The sequence below is a fragment of the Andrographis paniculata genome, unplaced genomic scaffold, assembly GCF_009805555.1.
Source record: "Andrographis paniculata isolate CXL003 unplaced genomic scaffold, ASM980555v1 Contig95END, whole genome shotgun sequence".
In the NCBI taxonomy this organism is placed as follows: Eukaryota; Viridiplantae; Streptophyta; class Magnoliopsida; order Lamiales; family Acanthaceae; genus Andrographis; species Andrographis paniculata.
The window spans coordinates 2353715-2364873 of record NW_026137634.1 but is presented as its reverse complement, the minus strand read 5'-3'; the positions used below and the strand labels follow the sequence as shown (position 1 = coordinate 2364873).

Genomic DNA, 11159 nt, shown 5'->3' with positions numbered 1-11159 from the left:
AATAATTTATTTTTATTTTTTTTAATTGTACTATTACTTATAAATACTAATATACTAAATTCATGTGCACAAAACAAATAGTTACATTTGCACCTCATGAAATAAGTATTATTTTTAATAAATATTCAAATACAGGAATTATCAGGAAAAAAATGCCAAAAATTGTGGTAAAGAAGAACAAATTAGACTAATTTAATACTATAAAGATAGATTATTATAATAATTTTAATATAGAATATTAATGTAGGCTATCTCTATCACAAATACAGTTCTTTAATTAATAGTAACATTCTTTATGTTTATTACATTCTGCCAGGATTTTTTATTAAAGATTTTTTATGGGTGTGTTTTTTATTATTATTATATTATTTTTTATTTTAAGGTTTGAATTTTGAATTAGAATTTGAATATTAAAAAAATTTGAATTTGAATGATAATGTAAAAATTGATTTTTAATATAATAAAAAAAATAAAAAAAAGTGTTTAATTTAATATTTTTAGAGAAAATTTAATTGGAATAGTTGAAGTCTTTCGAAATCCTCCGGATAAACACACCCTCTCTATATATATATAATATTATATTCAATTACAAACATATAACATTAAACACAAACCAAACACAACCAAAGTGTTGATTAATTCATCCGTATCTACCATTTCAAACAGAAGACAACTGTATCCTAAAAATACTTCTAGTTACATTCCAAAAGAAGTTCTAATATATGCAAACAACACTTTTAATGACATCTTGATTTAAACCAGAAATCCTAACACCATATATTCAAAATAGAAGAACAAAGTTAAAATCACCCCCCTCACCACCCACCCCCCCAAAAGAAGAAGGAAATCCTAATCAAGGGTTTGGGTGAATTAAGTCCAGATTGTTCAAGAACTTGTCAGATAAGTCAACATCTTTGCCAAATTCTACGTGTTGTTATCTCATGGCAAACATTGTTTGACTTACAGGCCATGTGGGGGTTAGAAAGAGGAAATTTAGCAATGACAGGGACCTGTAAGAAACTGAACATTGCTTTGAAGTTACAAGACAACCAAGTCTTTGCAAGAAAAGGGTCTTCATATTTGTACTAGATTGTGACATTGTCTGTCAAAGATCTTTATTAAATTCAGCACAACATCTCCTTGAGGGAGGGGTTTTCAAGGGCATATCTGTCCTTTTACCATGTGTGTTTGTTTGGGAGATTGGATTAGATTTCTACTATTCATCTCATTTTTTCCCCCCAAAAAACATCAAATCAAACACCTATTTTTCATTTTTTATATTATACTAAAAATAAATTTTACATTCAAAACATCACATCAACATCAGTTTATATCACATCATACAACTATTAAATTCAAAATTTTTACTATTCAAATCCCAACTTAAAATCCAAATCCCTAAACAAACACACCCTAGATCAAAGCTACAGGGAATGATTAAGGGGCTGAATTTGAACCGTGCTGAATTTTCAAATCAGCACCTATAATACATGCAAACAACATATGTTCTTATTACACACAGCACATGTTGTGTGTAATAGAAACATGTGTTGTTTGCTCAAAAGTATATATATTGTATAAAAATATGTCATGTGTTAAAATCAACTGTTGTGTGTGTTGTTTTTAACTATAGCATGTGTTGTTAATTAATATGTTGTATTTGTATTATATTAATATAAGAGGTATGTTTGCAGAAGTAATACAATGTATTGTTTGTGATTACATAGTGTGCTGTTAGTTTATGTGTTATGTTTGTACTATATTAATATAAGGAATGTGTTGCTTGAAGTAATACATTGTGTTGTTTATTATTACATACTGTGTTGTTCAGCACTGTGATTTTAAGCTGTGAACCTTATTATATTGTGGCTTAGGAAAACATAGAAGTAACTACCAAAGCAATATTCAATGAATCAAAAACTACCATCAAGACTAAATTAATAAACCAACAGAATTAGAATAATTGCCACTATGAAGATAAGGATTGCTTCACTTAATTTATAAAACTTTTACTTCATAAGCTTTCGCTTTCACACCAAGTCAAATTAGTTGCTTTCACTTCCAACATCATATTAGTTTTAGTAATTTTATTCTTCTTTCATACATATGTAATCACACATAAAGATATGTACGTATCAAAGATTAACAAAAAATAATAACTTGTCAAGGTGGAGAGACTAACCTTTAGACCCCTTTGAAGCAGCAGCAGCAGCTTCTTTTTTGAGCTGCTTTCAATGGAACTATGGAAGCTTAATTCGTATAACATGTATGAAGATCAGTTGTTCATCACCTGCAGGAGTTTCGAATAATCGATTAAAGGGAATTGTTTTGAAGATGCTAAAAGCACATATTGTTTTTGGTGCTCAAGTATTTTTACTTCACGGATGAACATATGAACTACAATTAACAAAAATACTACACACATAACACATGTTTTCAGTTTCCATTTCCTTACATGTCAAACCTAACCAAATCATAAGAAGAAAATGATGGATTGAAGATTTAGAACTAATGTGTTATGGAAACCAAGAGAAACAAGCAATTTCTGACTAATGAAACAGTCGCAGACGATTATGAAAATTGACTGGTTTTGATACTCACAAATTGCATCATACTTAAAGATATGGTACCTTATAATAAAGCTCCGCGCTTGCTTCTTTCTGATGATAAAAGCCTGTTTTGGTTATTCTTCGGCAGCCTCCCTATTAGACAAGATCAATCTAGATGACTGGGTGTAAAATTTGTCATTTATAAACCACACAAAGATTCAAGAAAATAACATCAAATAATCATAGTAGCAGTGATGAAGTGAACTTTTGAGATGTAAATGAAATATTTTGAAACCCATAGCAATGGCAAAAAATCGTTTTATTTGACATTGCAATGAACAAAGAATTTTGTCAATATATATATATATCAATAAATTAAATTAAAAAACCATAGTCATCTACAAAAATTAATGTGCAGGTGCACACCAAAACTCTTGCTTAACAGGAGTAGCAGGGACTTGTAAAGACTCATGCTGAAGCCAGTCTTTTGCACAGACGACGGCCTGGAGCATCTTAGGATTCAATGAAGTTAGATGGTTATCCAACACTCTCTCTCTTGTATCAAACACGGCTTCTCGGGTGACAATCGAAAGTGGAATTGATAGAACATCAGCAGCCAATTTGGCCAGAGTTGGATACCTTGATCTATTTTCTTCCCACCAAACCAAAACATCCCAATCTTGCCCACAGGGGAAAAGCGATTCTTCCAAATACTGATCTAATTCCGACTTCATGTGCTGTCCAAACAAAAATTCAGGGATATATATGTCGCAATCTGAAAAATCTGTAGTAATAAGACCATCATCTTGAGATAAGACCTCTGATTTCACCAAAGGATCAATGCTTTCTTCTGTAACAGAGGACGGGGGAGGGGGAAGGGACCCAACATAGTCGAAATATAGTTCGTGCAAGGCATGATCAACCGTCCTACTCCAAGCATCAGCATCCTCACCATATATCTTCTTAAAGGTGAACTCAACAAGTTTCATCTTGAATCTGGGATCCATTACAACAGAAATGGCTAAAACCATGCTGCAGCTCAACCAATATTTGGAGAATCTTTCAAGTAGCGGTTTTGTCAGGCCAGAAACTAAGTCGTCCTGGCTCACAGCAGCATGCATCAGTTGAACATGGATCTTACATGCTTCATGGAAAAATAAGTCGGCTGTTGGGTACACAGGTGAAGTTAGTATTCTGGCTGCATCGGCAAATACTTTCAAGCACTTGCACAGTGTTTCAACCTGTCTCCAGTCTTCCATTGTGAGGTTCGCCTTGTAATCGGGATCAGAAGCATCCAAACAAGAGAATACTTCCTTGAGTTCAATAGCTGCCTTCAACATTTCATAGGTTGAATTCCAATTTTTCAGATCATCCATAACAAGGTTTGATGTGCCGGGCACTTGAAGCTGCTGTTTCAATTGTGTGAATCTATCTTCATGAGTTCTTGAAGTTTTAACATGCTTCACACTGTACCGTATTTTCTCAACAGTTTCTTTCATAGACCTCATAGCATCCTGAGCAAGGTCTCGCAAAAGACGAGCAAAACAGTCATTAACTACCAGTTGATCATTGAGAATAACCGAATTCTTGATCAACTGTACGCTTTTAAGACTTTCTCTTATGTTTCCCTCGATGTAAGAACAATCAAGAGTGATCGTGAATAACTTATTCTCAGAGCTCCAATCAGCCAGACAACGAGCAATAGCATCCCTAAAGGCTGTATCTGAACCAGAAAAGCCTACTGGCACTGCATTCAAAATTCTCCTATGCATTTTCCAATCATGATCAATGAAGTGTCCGGTTAGAAGTACGTAAGACAAGTTCTGATTTGTGGTCCATACATCAACAGTAAGGTTAAGATGTCCTGGAATTTGACCGAGGAGCTCCTTAACTATATGCTTCTCCCTATGATAAATATCCATGATTTGATCCTCCAAGGCAGAGATGCTAGGAATGGCAAATTGTGGCTGAAGCATTTGAGTAAAAGAAACAAACCCAGGGTGTGTTACCATGTGAAGTGGATAGCCGTGCTGAATTATCATTTTTGCTAGTTCATGCCTGCAATCATCCACATTCAAATATGTACTTGCCACTGTTTTTGCTTGACGTGGCTTTCTCTTTTTGTCAGTTCCATTTGCAAAAATGTCTGTTTTTGGAACTGTTGTGCAAGGATTCAATAGATTGTTCGCCTGATCATTGTGTCGTTTGACAGGACAGATCCTCAAATCAATATGTCGTTTCAAGTGACTTGTGCCTGACATCTTCGAGCCCGACATGTAAGCAAATGATCTGTTGCATAATTTACAACAGGCCTTCCTGCAATCTGCACTAATAGTTACAATAGTGAAGTACTCCCAGACTGAGGATTTCTTCCTTCTGCGCTTGTTTGGCTGGACATCTGAATTTGCTGAATCACTTTGATTATTAGACATATCCATGGGGTACATCCTGAAAGTAGAACATAAAATAAGCTATAAATCCATTTGAATTGAGAAAATGTCTGTAATTACATGTAATGTGGGGAATAGTTTCATGTGCATAAGACCCAAGTACAAGCAGATATACCATCTCCTTACTCAAGAAAATTAACTTCTTACATAGCAAGACCTAGCCCTAGAATAGCGCCTCTGAAAAAAAAAAAAAAGAAAAGAATAGAGCAATGACATCCAATCCGAGATGCAGGGCAGCAATATAATGTCCACCAAAGTATACAGCCACACACATATGACAAAGCAAGCACACAAGAACGAAATTAAAAGGTTGCATTGGCATGCACTAAGGGAAACACTGCAATTTTCAGTGCAATAAGGATTATGTTTATAACTTTTTTCTAAATACATGTGCACATGTATATATATATATATATAATTTAAAAAGAAACGAGCATCATTTTGAGAAGGTGCCGCTCAGATGAAGACCTTTTGAAAGGAATTCCTTCAGCAGCATCTTGAGACAGCCAAAAAAATCACATGATCTTAGGTTTGACTTCCAGAGTGGAATGATAACTTACTTGGTAGAGCATTTACTGTAAAAAATTTGCTGTCATATTTCCATTTCACAGGCTATAACACTCGTCAGATTTCAAGCAACCTGCAGTCTATATAACTATTTTCTCCCAACATTGCAGGGCAGCAAATAAATTGAATGAATGTTTGCATCTACTAAAATCAATCCACTCATTTATTATGTAATGTATTCATTACACAATCTCAACAAACCTTAGCGGTACCATTTCAAATCGGCTTATTCCCCACATACTTTGGAAATGATTATAGCTGACACTGCCTATATTCTTGAGTGAGTGATTTTATAAAGGCGGACACATTGATCCTTCCAAATAGATTTCTACCTCTAAAAGGAGTGATACACTAACATATCAAAACAAATTTCCTCAAATCAACTAACTAATCCATTGTATTTTCACTCTTCTAACAATAAAAACATGGTTCACGTAATAAAAACGCAAGCACCATATTACCTTTCTCCGCTGCTTGAACAAACATTTTCAAAGAGGTAAAACCACTATCAGAACCAAAAGAAGCATCAATATTCAACAGAAACTGCACAACTTAATCCCCGTCAAGAGAGTTTTTCCATAAAAACCGATAAACCCTAATTCCATCATCCACGCACACCGCCACAGCAAGGTACACGTAATTACTTACATACACATACACATACACACACATACATACATAGAAAACGCCGGAAAAATATATAAACAAATAAACAAAACCGCAAGTCTCGAATGATATTCACGGACAGAAATACAGATGCCGACGGAAACACTTACAAAATCGGAGCGGAATCGCGCAACACAGGGTTTAGGGTTTTAGGATTTCCGTTAAGTTTCAAGAATTCCTCGTGGAGGGAGAAGCGAAGAGAGGATGATTAGTGATGGGCTTCGAAAACCAAAAACCCTAATTGGACTTCTCAATTGGAGCCTATTTGGATAACGTGTATGGACTTTATCATTGTTTTTATAGAAGCCTATTTGGATGCTTATAGAAACCGTGATGATTTTGCCTGCAATTGGATTAGGAAAATTATGATACGTTCAGATAATTATATTTAATAAAATTTGATTATAAAATATATTGAAATTCTAATAACAGGTGATTTGATAACATATTTGATTAAAATTTATTACTTATTTAATGCAGTGAAATTTTATTTACAAATAGTTCTATACTAAGTATTAAAGTAATAATAAAAATAATAGTATTTCATTCGATTTGGATTGGCTGATTAGATTAAAAAAATAATTTTGTAAATTATATAATTAATATAATTATATATATAAAGTTTACATTAATCAGCATGGGTGCTGAATGCTGATTACAATCCAAACTGATTTTTTTTATTATTATTATTGAAAAAATTAATAATTGTGATAAATAAATATAATAATTAAGGGTATAAAATAAAAAATATATAAGAATTCTTTAGTATTGTATTTGTCCGAGGGTTTGAATTTTTAGTTGAGAGTTGAATAGTAAAAATTTTGAATTTGAATAATTGTATGAAGTGATATAAATAGGTGTTGACGTGAATTGATTTTTAGTATAATATAAAAAATGAAAAATAAGTGTTTGATTTGATTTTTTTTTGTGGAAAAAAATTGAATGAATAGTTGATTGAAAATTCAATCCCCACACAAACACACAAAATTGACATCAAATATATATATATATATATAAAGAAAGTATAATTATTAAAACGATTACATACAAAATACATTCGAATAGTATTTATTTTAGAGGATGTATTATTTTATATTTTTATTTTGTATTTTAATAATTTAAAAATAAAAGTAAGGATATTAGATTACAACATATTAAATTATTTTGTATTTTTACTATTTTACGTATTTTTATTTTTAAAAAATAATACTCAACATTAAATTGTTATATAATCAATAAATATCAAAATAAAATAAATATAATTAAAAAGGACAGAATATTTTAAAATAAAATAAATAGAGAGGTACTATATTATATGCTCAAAATTTATTCAATTAACATAAAAAATTATAGGGTAATTTCGTAATATCCAAATCTTTAAAATGGTATTAGAATAGCAGTCGATTATTATTATTATTATTTTTTCTTGTAATAAGATATTAAATTTCAAATATATGTTTAAAAAACTTTATAATTTAAATAGCTGCAAAATAATTGGGCCGGTATGAATTGCCAGCCTACTTTATTAATGGGCTTATTACCATTAACACTAACTATATAAACCAGACCGACATTCGTTGCCGCTCAGAATTTCAAGCTTTCATCCGGAGGGGAGGGAATCTATGTCCCTGGACAAGAGTATGCCGTCGTGCTTCGAGCGCTGAATTGAGGTAAGATTTTTGTGAACTTATCCAATTTGGTGAATGCAAGTATGTTTAGGGTTTTGTAACGAGTTTCAATTTGTATAACGACGAAAAGGACATGCCTAAGCAGGAATACGTCGGCGTACTTCGAACGCTGCTAATTTCGGCGAATTGAGGTAAGATTTCTGTGAATTTATCCAAAATGACGAACTCAAGTACGTTATAATGTTTTGTAACGAGTTTCAATATGTATAACGACGAAAAGGACATGTGGAACAATCGTAGGAGCACTGATGGCGCCAGTGGGGAGCAAAACCGGCTTCTGCTCCTGCGTTTCCTGTGGAACCGTTTTAGACTATTGTGTCGAATAAGTCATGCTTGATGAGCGAGGAGGGAGTGGATGCAGCTTAATTTGAAGAGATACAGTGATTAGCTGAATTTGGATTCCTTGAGATGCAGAGGAAGGATATATCATATATACCTAATGAACATGTTCGGAAAATTATTCGGTATGCTCCTGTCTCTTTGGTTATACTGTTTTTAATTTGGAAGCTACAGTCTATAATCACTGTATTCAGTATGCTCTACATAGTTAAGAAATTAGTATTCGTTGATTCATATCACATCTGCACTCAATTTGAATTATGTTATTGCTATTTGTTGCCTGTTCTTGAATCATGTTATTGCTATATGTTGTCTATTAGAATTTGTTAAGATTCATATCACGTCTACATTCAATTTGAATTATGTTATTGCTATTTGTTGTCTATTAGAATCTGTTAAGAAATTATCAGTATGCTCCTGGTTCTTTGGTTGTTCTATCTTTTCTTTGGACAGCTCTAGTCTATAATCGTTGTATTTAGAGCATGCTTTAAATAGTTAAGAAATGACTATTTGTAGATTCGTATCACCTCTGCATTCAATTTGAATTATGCCATTGTTATATGTTGTCTATTCTCCCACCTGATACCAACAAAGTCCGAATGTAGGATACCATGAATGATTTTCTTATAGGTTCGATTCAATAAAATTCGGTAAGATTGTGGACACTCTCAGTTCAAATAACAGTTCTGTACACTAAATATAATCGTATGCTAACGAACTATATTTTGTCGATCAAAGTACATTGCAGGAGAGGAGCAAGAAAGCAGCAACAGCTAATCGAATCAATCTTCCACAGCACCTAACCGAATGAGCCAGAGATGTTTTCGGTATGTTTTGACTCCCGGATGTCGACACATGCTGGACAGACACCGGCTGCCCGGGTTTCGACATCCCACAATGTCCGATTCCGGCAACAGACAATGTGTCCAAATCATCTCCAAGCCCACTCTTAGCCTCATAACACAGCCCCAAATTATTCTCAAGCCTCAACTTTCTCCCCATTCTCCAAACCCTTTCTCTCCCAAAAGGAACAGCCCCTATCAGCCTGTTATTCTCCAGTCTCACTTCACTCAGCCCATTCAAGCTTGCCAGGCTCCCGGGAATCGTCCCGTTGAGCCGATTCCGGTCGAGACGGAGCACTCGGAGCGCAGGTAACTTCCCTATCGACTCAGGAATCGGGCCTTCCAGGCCCATATCGGATAATGTTAGTATTGTTAACTCATTCAGTCCCCTGAATGCATTTTCCGGGATGCTCGTAGACGGCATTCGGTTGCCGGTGAGAATCAGGGCCTGGATGGATTTCAGGCCCTGGAAAGATTCCGGGAATGGACCTGTCAGGGCGTTGTAGCTCAAGTCGAACAGGATCACCTCTTCCAGGGCGATCAGCCCTGGAATCGGCCCTGTAAACCGATTCCGGCTCAAATCAATTTTGACGAGACGCGTGCTCGTCAAAATCGGGCCTGGAATCGTCCCCGACAGGTGATTCTGGTTTAGGTCGAGTACGCTTAACTCTGGAAACGAAATTCCAGGGACCGAACCCGACAGCCTGTTGCAACTCAAATCCAGGGACCGTAATCCGACGATCCTGTTCAATGAAACAGGGATCGAACCGGAGAGACTGTTCTTGTGCAAGTCGAGAACCGTCAGTCCCGTCAGGTTTCCGAGCTCGTACGGGATTACCCCGACGTGCCCGTTCTCCCTGAGCACCAACGTCTGCAACGACGAGCCGAGACGGCCGAGGAAGCCCGGAATGGGCTGAGGGTTGTTGATCAGGCAGCGGTAGAAGAAGAGTGTACGGAGATGCGGTAGGCGGGTGATCGACGGGGATATCGAGGATCGGGGCAGGTCGCACGTCGGGAATGCGGTGTCGTCGGACAGGGCGCCGAACGACAGGGACACGACGTGGAAGACATTGTCCTTGTCAGGCATGCATTCGATGCCGTGCCATCGGCCGCGACAGACGTCGGCGATGTCGGTGGCCCAGTCGTTGCCAGTGGCGCGCATTATGTCGTAAACCGCCGCTTGCTCGGCGGGGTCGGTCGTGGCGGAGGCAGTGGCGGCGCCGGGGAGGGGGGACTGGGTACCGTTGGTTTGAGCGTTGGAAGAATCGGACATGATTATGGTGAATTGGGAAGACATTTGGGAGTTGAGGAGGAGAATTGGTAGTAAGAGTGGTGTAAGAAGAAAATATCTCATTTTGAGGAATAAGTTTGGGAGTTAAAAGCCATACTAGTGTGTGTATATATATGAATATATATACGTACAAGATATCCATTAATATGGTTGTCTGCTCGGTACTGGAATATAGGTTGAAAGGTTAATATAAATTTAATATATTATTATTTTTCTAAAAAAATATTTATATATATAAAAGAAATAGACACATGCAAGTGCAAGTGTGTGTGATTGGAATTAAAGGGTGAATGGAGGTTGGCAGGGTAGGGGAGGATTTATGGTGTATAGTGTAGACTATAGGGAGAGTATAATAATGAAGTCACGAGGATTGAGAGGGGCGTAATGAATGTAGAGGAAAGGAATATTGTTTTGGTGCATTTATGTCTCTCACGGAATTCATTCCCTTCTCTTCTCCCAATTTCGCCTCTCCATCAACCAGCCCCAAAATATTAAAATTAATGGCTAATATTTGACCTGACAATATAATGCCATTTTTTAGTTAAATACTTATAAAAAAGCTAGAGACATTTTACAAGTTCTATTTTATTATTATTATAAATTATGAAGTATAAGTGTTAAGTTTGTGGGTTTTTGTATTTTTATATTTTTATTAAATACTAATAATTTGAATATAATATTTTGTAAAAAAAAAACACATTAAAAAACTTAAAAAAAAAAAATACTCGTGTGGGAGTTGAATTTATGACGGTAAGATCATGAATTCA

At 35.4% G+C, this 11159-nt stretch overlaps 2 protein-coding genes and 1 long non-coding RNA gene across 3 annotated transcripts; 1 reads left to right on the top strand and 2 right to left on the bottom strand.

Annotated features, from left to right (window-relative positions):
- Positions 1-1643: 1643 nt before the first annotated feature.
- Positions 1644-6510, bottom strand: LOC127243588 (zinc finger BED domain-containing protein DAYSLEEPER-like). The gene is made up of 5 exons (XM_051263678.1): positions 6343-6510; positions 5126-5176; positions 2976-4997; positions 2631-2702; positions 1644-2290 (listed from the first exon to the last, which is right to left on the bottom strand). Exons 3-4 carry the CDS (start codon positions 4994-4996, stop codon positions 2684-2686), a joined length of 2040 nt encoding a protein of 679 aa, XP_051119635.1. The 5' UTR covers position 4997; positions 5126-5176; positions 6343-6510; the 3' UTR covers positions 1644-2290; positions 2631-2683.
- A 1314-nt stretch (positions 6511-7824) lies between these two features.
- LOC127243432 (uncharacterized) lies at positions 7825-8841 on the top strand. The gene is made up of 3 exons (XR_007836996.1): positions 7825-7902; positions 7991-8051; positions 8141-8841. It is a non-coding gene; the product is annotated as an uncharacterized LOC127243432 (long non-coding RNA).
- An 11-nt stretch (positions 8842-8852) lies between these two features.
- On the bottom strand, positions 8853-10647 carry LOC127243429 (protein TOO MANY MOUTHS). The gene has a single exon (XM_051263437.1). It carries the CDS (start codon positions 10453-10455, stop codon positions 8992-8994), a length of 1464 nt encoding a protein of 487 aa, XP_051119394.1. The 5' UTR covers positions 10456-10647; the 3' UTR covers positions 8853-8991.
- Between the last annotated feature and the right edge of the window lie 512 nt (positions 10648-11159).